This window comes from Lepisosteus oculatus, chromosome 9 (assembly GCF_040954835.1).
Source record: "Lepisosteus oculatus isolate fLepOcu1 chromosome 9, fLepOcu1.hap2, whole genome shotgun sequence".
Classification (NCBI taxonomy): Eukaryota; Metazoa; Chordata; class Actinopteri; order Semionotiformes; family Lepisosteidae; genus Lepisosteus; species Lepisosteus oculatus.
The window spans coordinates 35,196,379-35,219,622 of record NC_090704.1 but is presented as its reverse complement, the minus strand read 5'-3'; the positions used below and the strand labels follow the sequence as shown (position 1 = coordinate 35,219,622).

The 23,244-nt window shown below is 38.9% G+C and overlaps 1 protein-coding gene across 1 annotated transcript in view; it reads left to right on the top strand.

The window, feature by feature from the left end:
- Positions 1-23,244, top strand: part of tmem104 (transmembrane protein 104) — a 99,624-nt gene that overhangs the window by 45,407 nt on the left and 30,973 nt on the right. Inside the window, exon 9 of the mRNA XM_015356330.2 lies at positions 22,634-22,727. Coding sequence (XP_015211816.1) covers positions 22,634-22,727 — 94 coding nt within the window. The remainder of the gene's footprint in view (positions 1-22,633; positions 22,728-23,244) is intronic.

The window sequence follows — 23,244 nt, the reverse complement described above, 5'->3', positions numbered from 1 at the left end:
CTAAATTCAATTACGTTCCCACATTTGTGCAGAAATTCTCACATTTCAAAAGCCCAAATACGGGATCTGTCTCCGTGTGTGTCTGGAGCTGTTTGTGCAAAGGCTAAACTCTGAGTGCATTATCTTAGTGACTGAAAGGCAGCAGAAGTTTTCTTCAGTGTCCAATGGTTGTGGGGTTGTAAACTCCAGCTTTTTGGTTAAATGTTTTGAATGGCAGTGGATGCACAGAACTTCCATTTAGTAAAATGTGAATTATCATTTGTGTTTGGATTGGTGACTTGCAAGGGGCCATATGTGTAAGAAATTATTATTATAAGCCATCTTGTCTGTTTGGTGCTTGGCTAGTGTAATTAACTGGTCTGAAGATCTCATATAGCCATTTCTTCAAAGAAGCCAGGTTATCTGCTTCAACAGCATGACTGATTCATTCTCCCACAACACTTTATGTAAAGAAACTCTTGGTTTTATATGCACTTCCATGTTCAGTAGTTTCTACTTGTGTCCAGTGGTTTCCACCCTACCTGTATCTGCTGTTGATTCAGGCATCTGCAGGACATGCCTGTGCAGCTGTTAAGCACCTATAAAGCGTCCTTGCTCACTCGTCTCATCCTTGCAGTAACTGCTGAGTGGAGATCAGCTGTGGGCTTTGTAACATTAACCTGCTGAATTGCTTTTTGAGTCTTTTCAAGGCGATAGCGATGCCATGTCTGTATGAAGGCAGCACCAGAAAAGTATGTGGAATTTGGCCTTGGTGTCACACAGCTGCAGTCCAGTCAGTCAGAAGTGCTCTCGAAAGATCAGAGATGCCCTTGAGTGCTGGGCAGTCGGATGATCTGGGGGTGTGAGTGCACTGTTTTCGTGCTGAGAAATGTATTCCACAGCTCAGCCAGCAGCCTGTCAGTCTATCAGGCACCTGCACTGCATTCTGAGCTTACTTGTTCTGGTTTCTAAATGGAATAGACTTTTTCTGCTGTGTGATATTGATTTAATCTTCTTCAGATGATTAATTATCTCAATCTATTTGGCTGACACCTTCATCTGATATGACTTACAGTTAATGATAAGTGGCATTAGATATGAAGGAACATTATAAACCTACAGGTTATCTGCCAGTAATTGACAAAGCACAGTACTAAGTATTCCAATGGAATGCAAAATAGGGTTTGATCCTAATGCAGTAAGTTACACCGTGAAGCAGCTGCAGTAGTGAACTACCAGATATAGTGTGGACAAGACTAAAAAACAAGGTACAGGAGAAAAATGAACTATGCTGCAAAAAGTAAAAATGAGATGGAAGTAAGCTAGTATAATTAGAAATCAGAGCAAACTATTATTTTGCCTTTTAGCAGTTATGATAGGGTGCTTACTCTTTATACTATATTGTTTAACTGTACTATATTATAGTTGAAGTAGTTCAAGTAGGTAGCTGCGTCAGCGTGCGTAAGCTGCATATATAACTATATTATAGTTGTTTTAAGTGTGACTTGGCTGTACAACTAGGTAATGTGTTCTTTTTTTCTGTCCTTACAAGTACTATGGCCTTGCCTTAGGATAGAAGGCAAGACAACACATAAACATTGTGGTGTGTGACTCTGTCATCCATAACGCTAAGAATAAAATCTTAAGGAACTCAGTGTTTTCAGCTTGTGCCATTGGGGCATCGAACTCTCTTGATATAGATTTTGAAAAGGGTCATTCCATATGTATTCGGTCAAAACGGCCGTTTTCTAACCTCTGTGTTTTTAACACACATCTTCATAAATGTATTGCCTATGAGAAATGTAATTCAGGAGACAGTGTATCCACAGGGAAAGTCTGTCTTCTATGATTTCCAGGAGCTGGTCTCTCCTGGTGTTATTTATGAATACCAACCCGAGAGGTCAGTTTCTTAATGTAGCGAAAGATAGAATTCTAATAAAATGCAGTGGGGGTAAAAAGCTGCTGTATCTATCCATCCATTTTCTAATTGCTTCATCCAGTTCTGGGTTGTGGCGGAGCCAAAGCCATCCTGGGAAACAGTGGGCGCGAGGCAGGACGCCTGTCCACTGCAGGGTACACTCAAACAGAAACACGGACACTACACCCTAGGGCCATGTTTTTGGACTGTGGGAGGAAACAGGAGCACTTGGAGGAAAACATATGCACACAGGGAGAACATACAGACTCCTTGCAGAAGATGCCTAATCTAAAAACAAAATCAGGATCCAAGAGTGCTTGAGGCAGCAGTGCTCTCTGTTACCTGAGAGCAATGATTAAATCTTAATAGTTTGTTTCCTGTCCATGCAGCAACCCAAGAACTATATCTAGGGCTCTCACCTTAGGGCCATAATTACATCTTAATAGTTTCCTGTACTCTGGGCACACTGTACCTTGTTTCCATAGGTAAACTGTAAAGATAAGGAGGCTTCGTCACTAGCAGATTTCTTCTGATGTTCAGCGAAATTGCAGCAGCTGATGGATTTTACCCTTAATGTTAGAAGCTAGTTGTCCCATGCTTTTCGTACTGCTGTGTAGTTAGAAAAAGGTGTACAGATGTAGAAAGCAGATTCTCATTTGTTTGGCAACATTTGGAGGATGCAGTACTGAAGGATACAGGTGTGCATAGATACAGTGTTCTTATTTTTGTTCTTTGTTGTTCTTTGTTGTGAAAACATATTGCAGAGGAACGCAAATCAGAGGACTGGAACCAGGTGCTGCCATGGATTAAGTTTCTAATCTTTCATGCTAAGACTTGACCAGCTAAAGTGTTAGTTTTTGCAGAGTACCATGGGGTACAGGCTCAAATAGTAAAGTACACACAATTAAAGCAGCGCTGTTAAACATCACACCTAGAGTAGATGAGCGTAAGGACCAGTAACTCCAGCACCCCAAAAGTGTCATGTGGTGTGCTGGGATAACACCCGAGGAGCCCACTTATACAGTACAATTACTTATTCTTTTTTTAAAAAAGATTTGATTGAACTAAGTAAGTGCATATCCTTGTACCATGTGCAATAGTTCCTGATACACTTTTCAAGTTTGTATGTGTGATGTATGGATATTCAGGCTTGAATATTTCTTACTTTGTAATGTTTTGTCAGAATACCATCATGAGTCCAGACGTCTTTATTGCCATTGTGAACAGTTAATGACAATGTCTTGGGAGCATTATGGGCAGCTTTTCACTTGTTTTAAGAATGTTCCAGTTTGGGAACAGGTTTCCTTTGTCAGCTATTCTAAACGGGATCTTTAGGAGTTTTCCCAAGTACTTTAGCTTTGGGGTAAATTGAACTTGAGTGGTTAGTGCTTGAATTTCTGCAGCTGATGCATTAAAATCTTCATTGCCTAGAGTTGGAGCTGTTGGAGCTGGAGTCTTACTTTGTTGAAGGCTCTTCATATGGAAGGTGGTGGGTGGGTACCTCTGAAGACAGGAAGAAGAGTTGATGCGAGTAATTAACCTTAGTATCCCTTTAAAATTCAATAACGTCAATCTAATTTCTTCTCAGACCTTTTAAAGAATAAATATTCTGTTATTTCAGTCTGTCCTGAAATGAGTTTTGTTGCTATTCTCTGGTGTTTAACACAAATTGAGCTCATAGTATTTCCTACAGCATATGAAAGTTTTCATAGTGTTAGGTTTTGAAAAACATGTCCAATGTGTTTGAAGACTTTTATGATAAATTTTCACCTTCTCTTGTCTGAACAATTTGCATTGCCTCCGCTATGGAAATAATTTCCTAAATAGAAGCAGAAGTAGAAATGAAGGCTTCAGTAATAAAATGTCAGATTTCTTCATAGGGCAGCCGTGAAACCTTTAATGTAAACTCAGCAGGGCAGAGGGCAGGCACAGCAGGAAAGGTGAGAGATCTGAGCTGTTTCATGCTCTGATCCATAGCCACCCTCGTGTACCACTGCCGTCAGTAAAGTACTTTACAAGACTGCTCTTATTTCTATTTCTAGGCACAGTAGAAATAGTTCTGTTAGACTGAAAATTGAGAAATAAATTGTTGTTTGGACACTGGAACAGTTTATTTTGCTTTAAAATCAATATCCTGTCAAGGCAGTGCTTTTTGTCTCTGGTTTAAAATACCTGAACTTTCTTTATCAGTTTCACCTGCTTCTCTTAACCTTTTTTGTCTGTTCTGAATGTCTAACTAAACTCACTTTTGCGTTTTGTTAAATGAATGCCTCCAGTCCAGATGGTTGTCGTCTAAGTTTTTCCTTAAATATTTTTTACCTTGTTTTCTAATTATTAACTACAGGATCCTAATGATCTTATTTCAGAAGCATTGATTAAATATAAGAGCAAGTGCACTAAAACAGCATTCAGAGTCTGTCATGTTTAAATCTCTTACCACACATACAGTACGCAGGGCATATAACTGCAGGATAACCCTGAGTCAGAGTGGGCTTGACAGCAGCACAAAGCTTGAAACCAATCCTGAAAATGTATTTAAGAGCTTAGCATGCTCAACACGTAGCAAATGACACATTAATGACCACACTTTAATAAAAAAATATATACTTAATTAAATTAGACAACGAATAAAATGAAGGTCGCTCCAGTAAGGTCATTCACAAGCAGAGAGATGAACTCACTTGACAGCCTGCCCTCTTATTTCCACCATTCCAGGTGAAAACACAGCACAGCCATTCTGCTGCTCCTTCCTCTGTCCAGTCATCAGTCCTGAAACCACCCTCTCAGTTTCATGTACCATAGAGCCCCTGCATCTGCAGTTAAGTCTTTTCATCCTGCTTTTGGCTCTTTGGGTTTCATTTGTGCAACTATAAGCTAAAGTACCTTTTGGTCTGCTGCTTTAAATCACTCTCCCAACACAGAAATAACTGCAGGAGCAGTTAAAACACTCATCTTGAGAGGAGCTGTTTTCTACAAATGTCTTTTCTTCCTTTCACAAATTTTATTATGTACCTGTTTGAGTTTTCCGGTGTGTCAGTAGCTTTCAGTCTGTTGGGCTGAGAAAGTTACTTAACCTCCTTATGGTCCTTTCTTTCACTGAGACACAAAAAACAAAACTCCAGGAATAGCAACAGTTTTTATTTTAGATTAAGGACATGCTATCGGAGTTCTCCTGTCTTCTGAGCCACAACACAGAATCTCACATATGCCAGTCATGTTTTTGATGCATATTACATACAACTCATCCTCGGTTCATAATTAGGTACTTCCAAGCTTCTACGGTCAATACTGTATGACCGTATGTGTCAAGCTTCTTAATTCTGGTAACAGATTCTTCTTTTGTGGTGTTGTGGATTTTGCAAGGATGTCAGTTGTAATTAATAACTGTTCCTTACCCTTCGTGTTTGCAAACATTGACACTGCTGATGAGCACACTCGCTCACACACAGACATTGTTACTCATAATCAATCAACCTGCCCTGGCTACAGGGGATGCATTTTAATGTCTCTTACCTTAACTGAATTTCAGCATGTAAGTATTTCTTTCATAGGGGAGTGGTCTGTGGTATAGTCTGGAAGGGGTTATTTTGAGAATATATAGGATATACAGTATATATAGGTTAATAGTGTTGTGTTGTGTTCACTTAAGACCAGCATTGGAAGATACTACTTTTATAAAATGATCCACTGCAGTTACAAGTGTACAGTAAGTTGTTAAATTAATAATATCTTGGAGGAATTTGCTTTCAATATGTAAGGCTTTGCTTTACATAGTGACTATAAATAGACTGGTTATTAAATTGTCTGAAATGATAATTATGTCCCCCTAACTTTATTTTTTTAAATGCAGTTCCTTGACTTTTAAAAACAATTGCCAATTGTTTGTTCAAGAATTGAGACTTGGTAATAGGTGATGATGGTTCCTTTTCTTTAAAAATTGGGTAAAAACGCTGTGATTGAGCTGGATGTGATTGAAGACAACAGCACGTTTTGAATGTCAGGGGAATTCGCTATATCACAGCTCCTTAGGGGAACATGAGAGAGATTAATGTTTGTTTGTTGGTACTCTAATCTTCTCACCTGAACCATGAATGAACATAGACAACAAAATCGATGTGGAGCTGGCGTAAATTATTCACGCGCAGGTTTAAACTGTCGGTCTCGCAGGAACTGGCTTTATTGTGTTGCAAACATCAGTCTGCAGAGAAGTGTATAATTCACTGTACACAGTCATTTTCCTCAGTCAAGGTGACAGCTACTGATTTCCACATGCTGTTTACTCTTATAATCATGATAAACAGTTGTATAATAATGAATAATGCCCTCTACTGTGCCTCGCAGGGATACTTTTTGTTACATGCTGTTGATGCTTTTAGCGGTCCTCAAGTGTAACTTATGCACTGACCTGGACTATTCATACTTCTCTTATTAGCAGTGTTTTTTCTGTAAAGGGCGGCACTTACTACTTTAAAGTTTTTTTCAGATATTATCGGATCTTTTAACATGCTGAGACTTGGCAGCTGTTACTTCCATTGAGGAGAAACTTGTTACAAAGGCTAGCTGGTCCAGTTTCCAGGAGGTGCCTGGCTCAAGCCCCTGCTGTGCTCGCAGTGCCTCTTCAGTGCATCTCGTTCCGATCACGGTACTGAACCTCTGTGCACCCTGTCTCTCAGATGAGAGATGTAAAGTCAAGGCCGAGATTTAAGAGACTGTTCTGGAAGTGCTTAGAAAAAAATGTCTCCCAAGTGTTTGATTTATTATTGAAAAACTATCCAAGGTGAGGTTACCTGCCCTTTCATTGCAATTTCCTACTATGTACTGTATTTCTTTCCGCAATCAGTCATTGGAATTAACAAAATTACTTTCTGATGATATCAGCCCTGGAAATCATTGATATGCTCTTTACTGTTTAATGCAGGGATTGTGAAAGTTTGGACGCCAATGGATTCCAATCACTGTTATTGCAGGAACACAGCACATCCAGGTTGTGATGCCTTGATAATATTTTTTTACATTACGTATGGTTGTGCCGGATGTTACTGTATGAAAAGTAGGCCCTTCAGTGCATTTCCAAAGTGTTGCTCTGTAATGGTTCTGGGGGTCTGGTATTTGATTAATGCTGGTTTAAAAGGGGTATTAGAGAGATAACAGGTGGTATTTTTGAGCTTAAACTTTAGCAAGATCCGATTTGGCCTGCACACACAGAATAGCCTATAGCAGGCTTGAAGGAGCATTGGTAGATAGTTGGTTTCAGTGCAAGTAGATTGAATTCAGCCTCTTTAGAATTCTTTAACACCTGTGACCTCTCATTTGAAGTATGCGCTGTGTGACTCCTTCGTCCTTTCTGGCTCCAACTAGTACTACATGTACCATGGTTAATAGCACGTGTGCCCTGGGGCTCTGGCAGTAAAGTGAGGCAAAACATCAATTCTACCTTTAGGGGAATCATACTCTTTCAAAATGGAAAAACAAGCATAAAGTATTTCTAAAAGTTTAAAATGCAGAAGTTACTTTGATTGTTTCTAAAAATGTAATATTTTAAAATGCGGTTGCTATAGTGTATTTGATATTGGTGTGCTTTGAATGAGAAATAGTTGCTGTCTTATTGGGTGCCTTGGTGGTCAATTTCAAAAGCACTGCAAGTGGCAAGTTAAGCACATTCAGCATCTCATTGCTTATCGATAGCTTAACACTTTGGGCAGCACAAATCTCACACACTCATAGATAATATTTATACTTATTGTCTTACATTAATAATGATTAGATATAATATTCTTGATTATGTTTCTTTCTTCCGCTAGTTGCATGGGTTTATGCCAAGATGATGTATGTTGCTAGACACATGGAAGCCCAGGCTGCAATGTAGACTTTCAAGTCACTTCCTATGGAACCCATCCCATGGTGTCAAATGGTTTAGAACCGAGGTATACGTTTACATGTTTTTTGCCTTTAAACAAGTAAATTCATTCACAGAAGGCTGTGTACATCAAGTAAGCCAAACTCCAGTCACCTGAGGGCCATCAAGTCTAGAATATGCTCGTAAAGGCCTAGTAAAATCTCAAGCAGACCCTGTAAACATTTCATGCTGGCTCTCCATACAGTGAAGTCTGTTAAATTGGAGAACTTAACACTATCTGTTTAATAGAATTACCCGAAACTTAAGTATTAATTACTTTACCTTTAAAAAAGGTAAAGTTTAAATTGTGGAAGGGCAAAAATGCCTTTGTTAAATTATAGTGGTTTAATATATTCTGGTGATTAATTGAGCACAAGGTAAGCTCTCTTTCATCTTGACAGATGCAGGAACCAGAACGGCACTATATACATGATACTACCTCCCAGTTATCTTCTTTGGTTCTGCTGTTTTCCTCTATCATAACTGGGGGAAGTTCAAAAGATAGCTTGTGATGAATTGCTTCTAGTTTAGCCTTCCGTTGAAAATCTGGAGGGCACAAGCCCTTGGCAGTGTTCTTGGTGTTATATTTTTGTTCCTTTCAGAATTTTGTTTTTGATCTGAATGGCACGTATGTGCTGAACCAGTTATGACAAATCTTGCCTCTGAACTTGGCTTCTTGTATTGAAATGCTGACGCTGTCTAGTACAAATGCATTATGTATATCAGTGTTTTCAACATTCTGCTCTGCAAGACCCATGAATCCAGTAGCAGTTCTTGCTGTGTTGAGGAAAAAGTTCTTCTTTGATGCTACCTTTGCTCAGAAACAGAGTACAAGTCTTGAGGTTTTTTTAAGACTATTCTGAAAACCCAGAAAAAATAAAAAATATCAAATGAGGTTTTGTAAAGGAAGGGAAGAAATGACTGCTTTCAAGCTGGACCTCAACTTTGGGAATTTTTCCTTTGGAGTTGTGTGTGAGTATCTGTGTCGGCCCTGTAATGGACTGCTGTACTCCCTGTAATGGAGTATTACATACTACTTACTGTTTTAATTTAATTTTTAATCATTTAAAAGGAGAGGGCCACAATCAATAAAGGTGGTCGATTTTGAGGTAATTGATTTCTGGTTCAAGTATGGCTCATGTCACTTGCTGACTGGGACTGGGATTCCCCAGGCAGTGGTGGAAAATGTGCTGACCTCCACTGCGCATAGGTTGGCGTTAGTTAGCCAGGGTTCTCTCAGCTTTCAGCAACATAGTGACCCCCTGTGGCTTCCTGGGTACTTGAAGTCACGCTGTCGGTGATGGATGCGCCTCTTGTTCCAGTGATGGTGGTCCTCCAGAATGGGGCTATGCTGCCCATAGTGTGTCGAATGAACAGTGGCTCAAAGGTGGGTGGGTTGCAGGGCTTTTCCTGCACTTCCTTGTTCTTCCTTGCATGTGGCCACAGTGTTCGAAGAAAAATACAACTGGCAATTGCAAATCAGATGGGAATAACATAAATAATTGTCAATTCTAAATTCATGAAAAAAGAAAGAAGGCCCATTGAGGCTATACTGCATCGTGTGGAGTCTTAAGTAAAAAAGTTATCCGAAACCTAGTGTAATCTCTGACTAACAGATCTACTGTACATTTCCTAGACTGGGAAGAGCAGTATTTTTGCTTTGGAGGACTTTGGCTACTCGAGTGTCCATGATAGTCTCGTTTCACACTGACACATATTGCATTTACTTAACATTCAAATTTAAATGAATGCGGTTCGATGTTTTCCTGTGTGAACGTGATAAAACTGGCAGTAAAGCTCAGGCACGGTGAACTGCTCTCCGCTATAGGAGCAAAAACAACAGTGTTTCTAGCTGTCATCACGCTTCATCTATTCCCTGTCAAAGGCTCATCACTGGAGCTTTCTCTTAAGTCCTCTGGTAACATTTTGACAAGCAAGCCCCACTTTTTTCCCTTTCACAGACCCATCCATCCTTAAACCATCATGTGATGAAGCAAATCATTATTTTTTACAATAACCCATCTTCATGATGGCAGTATCTTTAATTTAATCTTTTTATTGAAGACTGTAGCTTCAATTAAATGACAGTTGCATTAAAACTGCTTCTCTGAAGCTACATTTCCAATGTTCTGTACCTTTGATCTATATTAACCATAAAATACCAGGTGTTAACATTGCTGATACCTGATAAATAATGACATTGATATGTTTCACATATTGAAGATCATGCAGATAATTTATTTCCCCTTCTTCCTTTCTTTTATTTTGTTTGTTATGATTCTTATTTTTTACAAATATATAAAATGCAGAAATAAGGTTGCTCAGTTAGACTGTTAATTGCTTAAAGAAATGCAAAAATGAAAGGTTAAGAACAAGAGCTGTGTTTTTGCCTCGTCATGTGTTTGCGGTTCGATTTTTATCACATTTAGAACAATGACAGCAACCACCCTTTTTGTAAAAATTGTTCTCAATCGTATATACACCTCTTTGTAGCTTTTGTGTTCTTGTTTCTCTGCTGATCTAAAGTAATCTAATAGGTAGATTAAACGTGTCGGCCGTATTTAGAAGTTTATAATACAGACTTGTCACAAGTTGCTCTGCTAAATTTTTCCCTGCCAAAAACACAAGAAAACAAGACACAAATAAATAAATTTACCCTTGAAGAAAACAGCATTGGTCTACTGCTGCAGTAATTATTAAACTAGTGCCTTAGGATTAGGATCTTAGTCATTGGGCTTTATGTAGCCAATATATTTTAGCTGTCAAAACACCCCATAGTATTCCATGTATTCTCTAGTACATAATGCTTAATGTAGGCTTTAGTTCTTCACTTCTAGTGAACAGAATTAAATTATCTCTAGGGTGTGTAATACGAAATGTGATCAGCTGAATGAGTTTACCCCTGGTAGAATCATGAAGACTCTGGCAATCAGAAAAGTAAAAAAACTTTTCAGCTTGCGATTGGGGTGGGGACTGACCTTTTGATTCAAGCAAAAATCTGGGTATACGTAACCCCCTTAGTCACCCCTGCCACCGTTCGTTTTGTGTGACATCATATTCTAACATGCTGGTTACTGAAGTGGAGGTAAAAAGCGGAAGAAAAGTCTGTGCATTAAGTGCAGGTCAATTATGTGGGCTTTGTGCAAGACGTCTATCTTCATAAACCTGCCTGCCTAGTTTTGCACTAGTAGAATTTGGTGTGAAATACCAATATCCCATTAGAGATGATAGATTGAGAAAAAGCAAAGAAAGGAAATCGGGGTTGTGAAATTGAATAACGGTTACAACAGGGGAGCTTTTCCCTCAATAAATTAAAACAAAACGGAGAAACTCTTTATAGTCTGCTGTGTCCGTGTTGATGGATCACAGTTTGCTCTCTTGATATCTTACTGCTTTTGTTCCAGAGTGAGAAAAATGAAAGTGACCTTTATATTTTATTAGCTGCACAATAAAGGAGAGTGATTTTTATTTGTATTTATTGTTTTTTATTCTCTGTCAGTTTAGACTCCAATAAAGATTAACTTGGGAACAAATGGTCAGGGATATATAGGCCTGATGGGATTGTTAGCATAATCCCCCTTTCTGTTGGCTCTTGTGGGATTAGTCCGCCCCGTTCTGTCAAATCGCAGGAAATGGGATCCATGTTCTCAGAATTGTCTCACGGGACTTTACTCTGTTTGGGCTTCAGGCGTTGGAGTTGTTTATCGGAATTCTTGTGGTTTTATTTATCATTGCTAAAAGGGTGTTATAGACCCAACAAACATTGTTTATCCCTATATTATACTACGTGTACTATGGCGAATATCGTATAAGGACAATATAGGACAATAGTGTACATATAAGTATAAGGATGCCATTGTGCCTCTGTGCAAGGCTTGAACAGGGGTAGGGGTGTAAGCCCGGCGTCCTGGCCAAATTTCCCATTGGCCCTTACCAATCATGACCTCCTAATAATCCCCATCTGTAAATTGCCTTAATTTGCTCTGCTCTCCTCCCAACTCTTAGCTGATGTGTGGTGAGCGTTCTGGCGCACTATGGCTGCCGTCGCATCATCCAGGTGGATGCTGCACATCGGTGGTAGTGGAGGGGAGTCCCCATTACCTGTAAAGTGTCCAGAAAAGCGCTATATAAGTATAAGCAATAAATTAAATTATTATTATTATTATTATTATTATTATTATTATTATTATTATTATTATTATTGAATGTTATAAACCCTCTTCTAAGGAAGGTAGATTATGGTAGAGCTATGGCTCATCTGTAAATAATTAACGTGTGAAGCAGTCATTTAGACAACATCATCTAAAGGCTGTAGGTTTGAGACAAGACCTTGCTGTTGCATGTTACAGGGACCTTGCTCTTCCGGCACCACTCAGCCCAGCTCTGGACGAGCTTTGGCGTGGGTCTTGACCTGTGGTGAAGCAGTGTCCCATCCAGGGAGAATCCTGTTCTTAGTGTTGCACTCACCACTGTCACGGTGCAGTAGGCAATGTACCAAGTGCAGTCTCTTTAGGGCCCTGCCTTGAATGGGGCACCATACATCTAAGCATTTTAACACTCTGTACAGCACATGATGAGTATATTTCAGGAAAATAGTTGCTACTCTAATTCTTCTAGTCCATCCATATTTATACTACTGATCTTGAAAGTCTCTCATAGAACTCTCTAAATATTCTCTTGGCTTTTGCGCAATGATAAAAGAATTTTGGGCCAGTGTTACAATGAATTTCACTTGAGCGCGTAGGTTATTTTATTTTCTTATAGAACTGCGAGTGTGACGTCGGGACAGGTGGCCCATAAAAATATTTGAACTGGGAGACACTTCGTCACTGTAACCAGCGCGTGTGTGTGCGCGTGTGTGTGTGTGTGTTGGATATGTAGAGCTTTATTTAGTCCTGAGGTATTAAAACAAGCAATAGTGATGAGCTCTAATAATTATGAGATTTATTATACTAAATTACAACACAGTGTCATGCAAGTACACAGCAGGGGTTTCACAGTGCAGTGATCTAATAAAAAGACTAGTGTGTTTGTCTTTAAAAATCCTAGTGTTTTCCTTTGCATTTCACACAGTCAGATGTTGAACATTTTCTCAGTAGAAGAGCTCATGTGGTAGGGCTCTGTATATAATTTTGTTTGAATACTTTTAAATGATTATGTGTAATGCAGCAGATAAACTTTCCAGCACATAATAGTTCAAAAGACTCTGTAGGGATCCTTTGAGGAAGGTATTCAAATTAATTAGCCATGTAAGATGGGTGTGGAATTGCTCATTATTTGTACGGAAGTGCACCTCCTACGTGTGGAAACTGGGCACCAGGCCGTTCAAAGATCTCCAGTCATGAGTGGCTGTCGTTGTTGGGGATTGGTGAACTGAGAGGGAATCTGTTAGAAAATGAAGGCAGTTTCTTGCCTCTTTTTGTTTTCCTAGAGACTCTCTATTTAAAAGCCTAACAGTTGTTTTTGTCTCAGACAGACATCACGCGAACTGACACCAGTGGAATTAATCACATTTTCTCTCTGGCGGGAGACAGGTGGCTCATTAAAATTATCAGCTCCTGGTGGAAAAGCTGTGCGAAAGATAAGGCCGATTTGAAAAAGCTGATTCCTCATCTCCGTAATTTCAGAGCCCCAGTGACTGTGAGACTCAGAGAGCCAAGTAAAAAGCCGTCTTTTTTATCTTAATTATCGGGCTGGGGGTTTGAGAGGTTAGAGTGTGTGAATTTCTTTGTTTTTCAGTAGAAGGAAAAATCTGCCTCCGACCCTTTGCCTTTAAACTGGTCAGCTCGGAGATGCTGCTTTTCTCCAGCCCTGTGCTTCGTGTGATGCAGGTTTTAATTGTCCTGAAGCTGTGACAGCATGTCCGTCCTGTGCTAATGGGAAGAAATATCACAATTGTCACATCTGGTTCTCGAGGTGAGGGGATGTCGGAGATTGACATTTCGTTCCTAGAGTGACAGAATGAGCCCACGTCAAAACACTGCCTAGGGTATAATATGGACCTGCTGTTTTAACCACAAATATTTTCCAATATAAATATCAGATCTCTTTGGGCTAATCCTAGCATTGAGCTATTTCATGGGGGAGAGGTCTGGGCTGTAGGAACTCCCTTATTAGGTATAATAAGCCAAGGAGCTATTAGGGTGGAGGGAGGGAAGCAAAATACTAAGAAAAAGGGTGTTTGTTACCCATATTTATACTTAAAAGTTTGGGGGGTTATCCCTTCATACTTGAATTTTATGTAGAAAACCCAGCAACATTTTTACAGTTTGACATTTTGCTCTTTAAGAACTTATTTCACATACTATTGCACAGTGAAGATGCATATTCAATTACAGTTTTGAAGCAATGATACAGAAATGATTGATGTTCAACCACAGCATCACAGTTTGTTTTCTTATGTCACTATTATGCTCTCTACCTTTGTTGTAGTTTGGGAAACACCCAGTGAGGAAATGGGCACAAAGACCCAGTCCTTTCAAGGAAGCGTGTTCTTTGAAACAGTAGTAGTAGCACTAGAAAGAGTCTGCTCCAGAAAGGAGGAGCAAAAGAGCAAAATGTTTTGGAAGAATTTAATTATTGATTGGTGGTGGAAAAAAGAGGATGATTTTCTTCACTGTTTCAATCTACAAATATTGGATTTATCTTTTATGAAACCTACAATATCAGGTCCAAGCCCTTATCTCCTATTGTAATGTATTCCTGGCCATCAAAAGTGATTTTTATCCCCAATTCTTTCCATCAAAATGAATTTCCTTCAATAATGTTCATCTGCCACTGAAGCAGGATACTTATCTTCAAAAAAGGGACCAAAACCCTTTACCATTTTGCCTTCTGAAAAATTTGCTGGACATTGTTTTATTTGTTTTTGCAGCATAAGGAAAACGTAAGCACTTTCTGGGAGAAACTGAACAAAGGGATGAGATTTTCTGATGCAAGAGACTACAAGAGAAGAGCAAAACAAAATTAAATGAATAAATGTATAAATGGAGCACTGTTCCCTTTCAAGAAAGGGTTGAATGTTAAATATTTTTTTCCTTGCCCTTGCTCTCGAGTCCTCAAACTGTCACAGGCACAAATTTTATTTTGGTTTGGGAGTCACTATTAAGATGTCTCCTCAGATTGTTAGAAGGCAGCATGGTGATTCAGTTTGGAGCAAACAGATTTGTTTTTATACAAGAGGAGCTATGAAATATGTCTGTCACTGGCTGAAGGCCGCTGTACAATCCAGTTGTTAGATTGAGGAGCCTCCCACTGTGCGGGGGAGATTTTATATATAGGGTTTAGGTTAAGATGGTGAATTGCAGACTTCTGTCGAGCTCTTGATGAAAAATGATTTACTCAGGCCAGACACTGTGTGATGACAGAATTGTTTAATGATGATACAGCTTAGGTCATAGTCGATAGCAAAAATGTCCTTTACATTGGATGGCATCTATTTTTTAGATAATTAATATTATTGCTTCTTAGTTTATTTATTTTTATTGTTCATTGGCGATGTATGTGAATAACATGTTGAGAGTCCTGTGAATGTTTTGTAGGCAAGTTTACCACTGTAAAAATCTGGTTTAAAAGAAAGGAATGCCATTTTTTGTAAAAAGCAGATGAATACAGAAAGTAAGTGAAAAGAACAACACAGGTGTCAGGATATGTTTTCATCAGCATTTAAGCTTTAAAAGCTAGCTTCTTTTTCCTTGTTTTTACTGTTCATGGGCAAAACACAAGGTCCTGATCCATACAGGACACATTAGTGCAGCTTGTCCATCTATAATGTATTAACAAAAAGTTTACTGTCTTTTAAACGTATAAAGGGTGGTATGGTGCTGTGTGTTGTAGATCACCTAGTTTTCTTCATGAGTGTCTCTCTTGTATGATATCTTTGTAAAACGATGTTTCTCACAGTCTGCGCTGCTGAAAGGAACCATCTCATCTCAACCTTCTCATTCGAAAAGTGATCATTTAAGTTGCACCCAAATACGACGTCAATGTATTTTGTTTCAGAAACTGCAGTGCTCTAGCTGCTAAGCGTCAAGCTTGGGAACAGCCTTGGTCGCATTGAGTTGTGCCAGGTCAAGTGGCCTAGCTTGACTGGCATTAGGCCCTCAGCAGTACTTAGCAAAAACTTGGCAGTGAGTAGCGAAAACCATGCAGAGCCTGTCAGGGCTTCAGTTTGGTTTTGCCCTATTTTTGCTGGATTTTGTTTTTGTAAAATCTAATGGCTTTATGGGAATGTTTAAGAACTCACAAGCACTATTTAAAATTTCAGGATCCATGATCATAGAGAAGTTGGAACATTAAGAATGTGAGATAATTAAGAGGTCCATAGATTTTTTTGCATTGTAAATAGAATGATACATCAAATAATCATATTTATAATACAGTGTGGGTTTTAAAACTGCCATCTTCCCAGACCAAATGTGACTTAGTAACCCCAAAGGCCAGGAATTCAGCACAGGACTCCCAACTCTGTCTGTATCATACCTGGAGCCTGTGCTTCAGCTGAAGCTTTGAGTCAGGGCCCTGATAATGCATCAGACAGTGAGCACCAGTTGGAGTGGTGGTTTTGGCTGCATCTCCCAGTGAGAACTTGGCTCTTCTTCTTACACTGTGTGCTTTATTTATCGCTCAGCAAAGATGTGCCAGATGTGTGGCCCTGACAAGGCTATTTATGGGAAAGTCTGATTGTTTTGTGAGGCCAGTGAGGAGCTTTTGTTTTATCTGTCTTGTGATGGAAAGGACACTGCAGACTCATGAGAGGATTGAACGCAAGAATGGCCTTCTTCTTAGAGGTCAATCAATTACTGCTAAATCTGTACGACCCTAATTTCAAGACCTTTAAATTTATATCCCTATCTTCCTGATATAATATATTTTAAAAATAATGTAGTGGTTTGTGTTGGACATGAGGGCTATTATACAGTATTTTTGACAGAAGCAGGGTTGTATAAATGGTGTTTTACATGTAAATTTTACTTAAAAAAAAACAGGGGGTTCAGAGTTTCAATCAAGGTGACAGTGATCCAGTAAAGGAAGGTTTCGGTTTCTGTATTCAAGAAAACTATTTTTTTAGTGTTAAGTGTTGTGCAATAAAGTATTGATATTTTTTTTTAAAGTGGGGTAACTGTTCTAGTCCAGGTGAAGACAGTTTCTTTACCTTAGATAAATCACATCATGGATTGTCATAAGTTTACAATTCATGAGTATAGATAAGCAGCAGTGTAAATATATACCAAGCACAAAAAGGAGGCACCAACAACGGAATGCTGATCTTCATGCCACAGTTGCTGCAGTGTGTTAAAATTGAGCACCTCCAGGCTGTCTTCGAGAGCTTAATTTTAAGATGGAAGGACTTATTGCATTTCTGTGGATCCGCAGACAGGGTCATTTATTTTTTAAAAATGCCAAAAACTGGACCTTAGGACTACACAAAAAGTGGTTAAAGTCTCTCTTTAATTTCATGCCTTTAACTCAGTTAACAGTAAAAATATTTTTAATGAACATTTCATTGTTTTTAGTAAGTGCAATTCTTTGCCAACTAATAACAGGAATGTCTTATAAAGGGTTCACCAGTGTCCTTTCTAATAACAATGACAAATTAACCTGCACAACTATTTCTTTGCTTCTGCTGCATTTGTGATTACCTACTGAATCTTGAAAAGCACTGTGACTGTAGACTACTATGATGGAGTGTGTGGTGACAGCATCTTTCATAGAGAGAATGTATCGGTAGGATTTCTTGAAAAACTGTCAAACGCTTAAATATATTCAAACTATTTTCATTATCGTGGAAAACATTTAATTGAAATCTCTTCAGATTGTATCCTGTGAAGCATGTGAAACTCAGATGTCCAATATATAGCAGAAGCACAGAGGAAAAATAATAAGTGACTGAATGTGTAGATAGTTCCAGCTATAAGTAAGGTGAGGTATAATACTAGTATTTTGAGTTATTTCAAAACTTGTATTGTATTGTATGGGGTATCCTGTTCATTAGTTAATTACTTTTGTTCTCGGATTTATTAAATTAAAAAGTACAAGCTTGAATGATTTCTGCAGTTTTATCTTCCTCTATCTTCCACTGAAGAACTTGGACTGAACCAACCCTGAGATCGAAAACCACTTTCCCGTTTGTCACATTTGCCATGAAACCCCTCTTTCCTCTCTGTCATGCTGGGAGAACACAGGGAGAACATAAACGTCCTTCGGATGAGACGTAAAACCGAGGTCCTGACCCTCTGTGGTCGTTAAAAATCCCAGGGCGTTTCTTGAAAAGAGTAGGGGCGTTACCCCGGCGTCCTGGCCAAATTTCCCATTGCTCCTTACCAATCATGGCCTCCTAATAATCCCCCTATATGAATTGGCTTCATTACTCTGCTCTCCTTCCCACTGATAGCTGATGTGTGGTGAGCGTTTTGGCGCACTATGGCTGCCATCACATCATCCAGGTGGATGCTGCACATTGGTGGTGGTGGAGGGGAGTCCCCATTACCTGTAAAGCGCTTTGAGTGGAATGTCCAGAAAAGCACTATATAAGTGTAAGCAATTATTATTATTATTATTATTATTATTATTATAAACACATCACGCAAATAGCATCCTAGCAATTGAACCTAGAGTCCCCGTGCTGCAAGACAACAATGCTAACAACTGTACCACCGTGCTGCCCTGTCTCAGTTATCATTTTTACAAATCACAAATTGCCAGGTGAAAAGAGGCCTGAGCTACTTTGAGTATGCTCCCAAGTAAAAATTACAAAAATATTTAAGCAAATGACAGATGTGATGAGTGAGGGAGCAGTCTCAGTGTGCCAGTGGTAAGCAGGTGAGGTAAACAAATGCAGACTTGTTGCTGTCAGCTGCTGTTTGCTCAAGGCATTTGGAGGAGATGCTGAGATTCATGAGGTTATAGGCACCATTCTGGGAGCTTTGTCATTTTCCTTACCTTTCAATAAGCATCAGCCTGGGAGGGAGAGGCTGTTTCTAGTTATTTTGCATCCCACTTCTCTCCAGTTTTTAAGCGCAGGTAAATTATAGTTGGTACTGAATTTGAACTTAAAGAGCTTTTAATATTGTCTTAATGTTAATCTCAGTTTGAGTTCTTTCAATAAACTAAACACAAAGTGTGACATTACCATATTACCGAACAGTACGTACATACAAAAAGGAAGACATAAATTCATACTGCTTTTTCTGCCCCATATACATTTTGTGAAGTATAAACAGTTTTCTCTTATCTATTTTCTATACCCACTCTCACAGTACCTCACCACAGTAAATTTACAATTTTGATTGTCTTACTTTGGACCACTAATTTGCCCCTATACGCTTGTGTGTGAATGTGTACATACTCTAACGAACTGGCATCCTACCTTATGCCTTACTTTTCCTGGATAGACTCTACCCGTAACCTTCACCAAGAAGCAGCTCTCTGATAATGGGTGGACTATGCCAAACCATGTTGTATAATTGTAACTATATTAGTCCCATTTTTGGTATTTCTATGGTCTAGTGTACTGAAGTGCTGTAAAGTCACACAGGTAACTCACAATAAATCCACAGGAAATGTGTGGAAAGCTTGTGGTAAATGTACCACAGTAAATTATCACAATGGTGTCCTATCTCTTACTACATTTATTACTCTTACTACCATTAAAACAATTCCAGAACACTTTAAAAAGTCCTGGGGAGGTAGTTTTGCTGTGGAAAAAAAATACATAAAATTGACTTGTAAACTCAACAGACCAGCTAGTGAAGTGCAATATTATGAACTAAATAATATCATAATATATTATTGCTTGTTGATATTGAATACATGAGAATGTTGCAGGCCTGTGATTTTGTTTAACCTGTGGTCTGCTCAGTGGTGTGTGAGACTAATTTCCTTCCTCCTCACGCTTCTTGTCAGATATCCCTGCCCAGGACTTTGGTGGAAATGAAACAGTTGGCAAGCAAAAGGCTGTATCAGCAGAAACATGGCGGAAAATTGGATACATCAGTTGTACTTAAGCAACTAAAAAAACAAGGGCCAAAATTACAAACATTCAGTAGATGCAGATTTGGAAAGAGGTCCTTCCTCAATGCATTTTAGTTAGAGCCACTTTAGGTGTTGGTGAAGTTGACTCACTTTAGGAAGTTGGTGAGTCAGCAGTATGACTCACTGACCTCTTGGTATTTCATGCCTTGCAGCATATTTTGGGAATATTTGCATGGAAGCATGGAAATTCAAGCTGAATAATATTACATATATACATCTCCATATTTATTTGTTTTTATGAAAGAGATCATGCTTTTATGCATTGGAGATATGGCTTTGATCAGTTAGCCACAGCACAACAGGAGACATTAATCAAACACTTGGGAAAGTGCCAGGAGAACACAAATGAACAGGTCTGAGAGCTGTCAGAAAGAGAGGTTGATCACTACCTGTCTGAAGGGCACTGGGTGTGATGCAGGAGGAAAAATTGTGCCTCTTGTGGTCTTGAGGGCATAACCTCATATTCCCCACAAAAAATCTCCCAAAACATTTAGGAAGTGCATACAGATTATCCCTACAAACCTCAAACCTTCTCCAGGGCCTTCATGTTCTCACCCTGGGTGCGATGCCCCACTGCTCTGCCAGTTGGCTGGACGGAATGCTAATTTGCACATCACACCTGTTCTTTAATAGTCCAAATCTCTCTACTGTCTGTTTGCCTAAAGATCCTTTCACTCTGATGCATGAGGTGTTTGTCTGGGACTGTGGAAAGGGAAAAAAAGATTCCTAATTATAACTTGAGTGGTCTGCTTCACATACAGTATCCCCTCTAAAAATAAGCATTGTTATCATCAGCAGCACATACAGTACATCACCCCATAAAGTGCAGCCAAATTCCTGCTGTACTAAAAGTTTGCTCTTCTTTCGTTAAATGATTTTAAGATTAATCCTTTCTTATGTTGTTTTTTTCTGTAAGAAATAACATCTTGCAGGAAAGTACAGCAATATAGCCTCGGCTTTTTCAAATGTTCAAGGGCACCATGCTGTATCATGTACGTGATACAGAATGGCTTTGCTAATTGGTTGGTAGAATTGTTTGGTGAGAATTTGTTCGTATTAAAAAGAATCCACAGTCCAAATTAATTTGCAGTCCTTTTTTGGGCCTTAGAGTGAGAAACCTCTCAATATTAACCAAAAGAAATTTGAGACTTAACATCAGGAAACGGTTTTGAAGGAGCAGGCCCCAGCTGTTGAACTGCAACAGGCATTTGTCTTTGCTAATCTTATTCTCCACCAGGCACTTCAGCAGTAGTGTCACTCAGGGTTTTCTTATGTTCTTGGTGTTGTTGTCAATTTTAATTATTTTGAGGGATGATTCAGGGGTGGGATCTTCGTTGACAGCACATATCAGCTTGCTTGTAAATTTTCCAGGCAAAACCTGCGTCTTGGACGTCTCTCAACTGAAATTGCTTTTCTAGCCTTGTTACTGGTTACATGTCCTTTGCCTTCCTAGCTGCTGGCTTCCCGACTACATCAATTCCATTAATGATAGGAGCAGATGAATCTGGTCCAGATCTACAAGGAAATAAACCAACATATACTGGAGTCCCCCTCAAGCTGGCTTCTGATGAGTCTAATAGACAGTGGCTTTTTATATGCATCTGAAGTCATTGCCCAAAGCAAATATTAAATGCATTTCTTTGGTGTCTATCCATCTGTCATTTGTTTGTACTTATGTGCCTTGGAAACACAGCTCTGTAATTTTATATAAACAGAAAAAAAACATGATTGCAGGGGCCTTTGGTAATTCTGACTGGATTGTCTTGCAAGATCTCCAGAACTGCATAAATAAAGCAAATATCATTAATAGTCTCAACTGCATGAGCACAACATCCACTGGATGAAGTGATGCAGTGGCTGTTACATTATCAGATTTGTGAATAGAATTCAGCAATTTCAGGTTTTTAGCTGCACCTACAGTATACTACTGTTAAAAAAACAGAACAATCCAAGTCTTCTTATCTAATCACACTCTGTAGGTATGTCCTGTTGGATGGGTGGAAGAGTTTCCTTACGGTATATACTGAACCCCTTCCCTGGGATTCTTTTTTTGTGCTTTAAATCACAAGTAAAAAGCAGAAAAGCAATCACATGTAAAAAGCAAAACATATTGCACAAAATATTTGATTTCTCACTTACTGAAAGTACTGAGATGACCAGTTACCAGGTTGTTTAAGTCCAACATGGTCTGGCTATTAAAAATTGAAATAGACTTTCTGTAAAATCTAAGTCATTGACAAGTCCCATAATTTAAAAGTAAATTCATAACAAATGTACACTCCTTTGCTAGCCATTAAGTAGGAGTATTTTTCCCCAAAGCTATTAATTAATAATAGAACAGTTTTCCTACCATGCCTCTTATTATATTTCCACTACGCTCATTTTTAGGATGCATTCAATTCAGGGGTAAGCGCTTTTGAGTACATGATGTGTCTGACGGTGTGCAAAGTCAGAGAAAGCCTTTTCTTCAGCACCTGCAGCTAACATTTTCCCAGCAGCTCAAAGCAGCACCGTACCTGCACAAACAACAAACTGACATTTGGAAAGTTTGTATGATAGATTTGGAAACTTTTAAGTAAATATTTTTCTGGAAACTATCAGATTTGGGCTCATAAAGTATATGCACATTAATCCTTAATTTTCATCATAAAGCTCTTTATATGAAGCATGATCTCCTTCTGTGATGCTGGTAAGACTATGTTTTAAGGTGGGATTTTAAAGTGCTGATTGACATGATTTTTCAGGAACTCTGGAGGTCTACAATGGTACTAAAGTTTAATACATTTCCATTCTTTTCTCTGTTACAGACCATCTTTACTTTGCTCTTGGGTCCTTTTACCTTCTTCAATGCTCAGAAAACCAAGTATCTTCAGATCATGACATCTCTCATGAGGTGGATAGGTAAGATCTTCATAAGCTTTCATTTCTTCCCAAAAGGAGTTGTTCTTTCCTGCTCTTCTCTTTTGTTATCTCGGTGTCTTGTGCATATTTCAGGCCCTGATGCAGACATCAATCAATCAATCAACGTTTATCAAATGCACAACAATATAGCGTACAACAGTAGTTGCTGGCAATGCAATGTCTTTCTACAAGCTCACCCGGGGGGGGTGAAAATCACAAAATTAAAGTTACAAAATAAGGTTACATAATAATAGATAAAAGTGCAATAGAAATTGAATTAAATAAACTGAGACAAAACTCAATATAAATAGAGCTGCTATGTGTCCAGGGTGTATGCAGTACTGTACATTATGTCTAAGTAGTGCAGTATTGCGAATACAATGAAAACTGTATGTCCATGTAGCCATTTTTGATTTGCTGAAGGAACTGCAGCTTGGCTATTTAGCAGTCTTATTGCCTGGAGGTAGAAGCTGTTCCCATAATCTTTTGGTCTTTGATTGAATGTTTTGGTACCGTT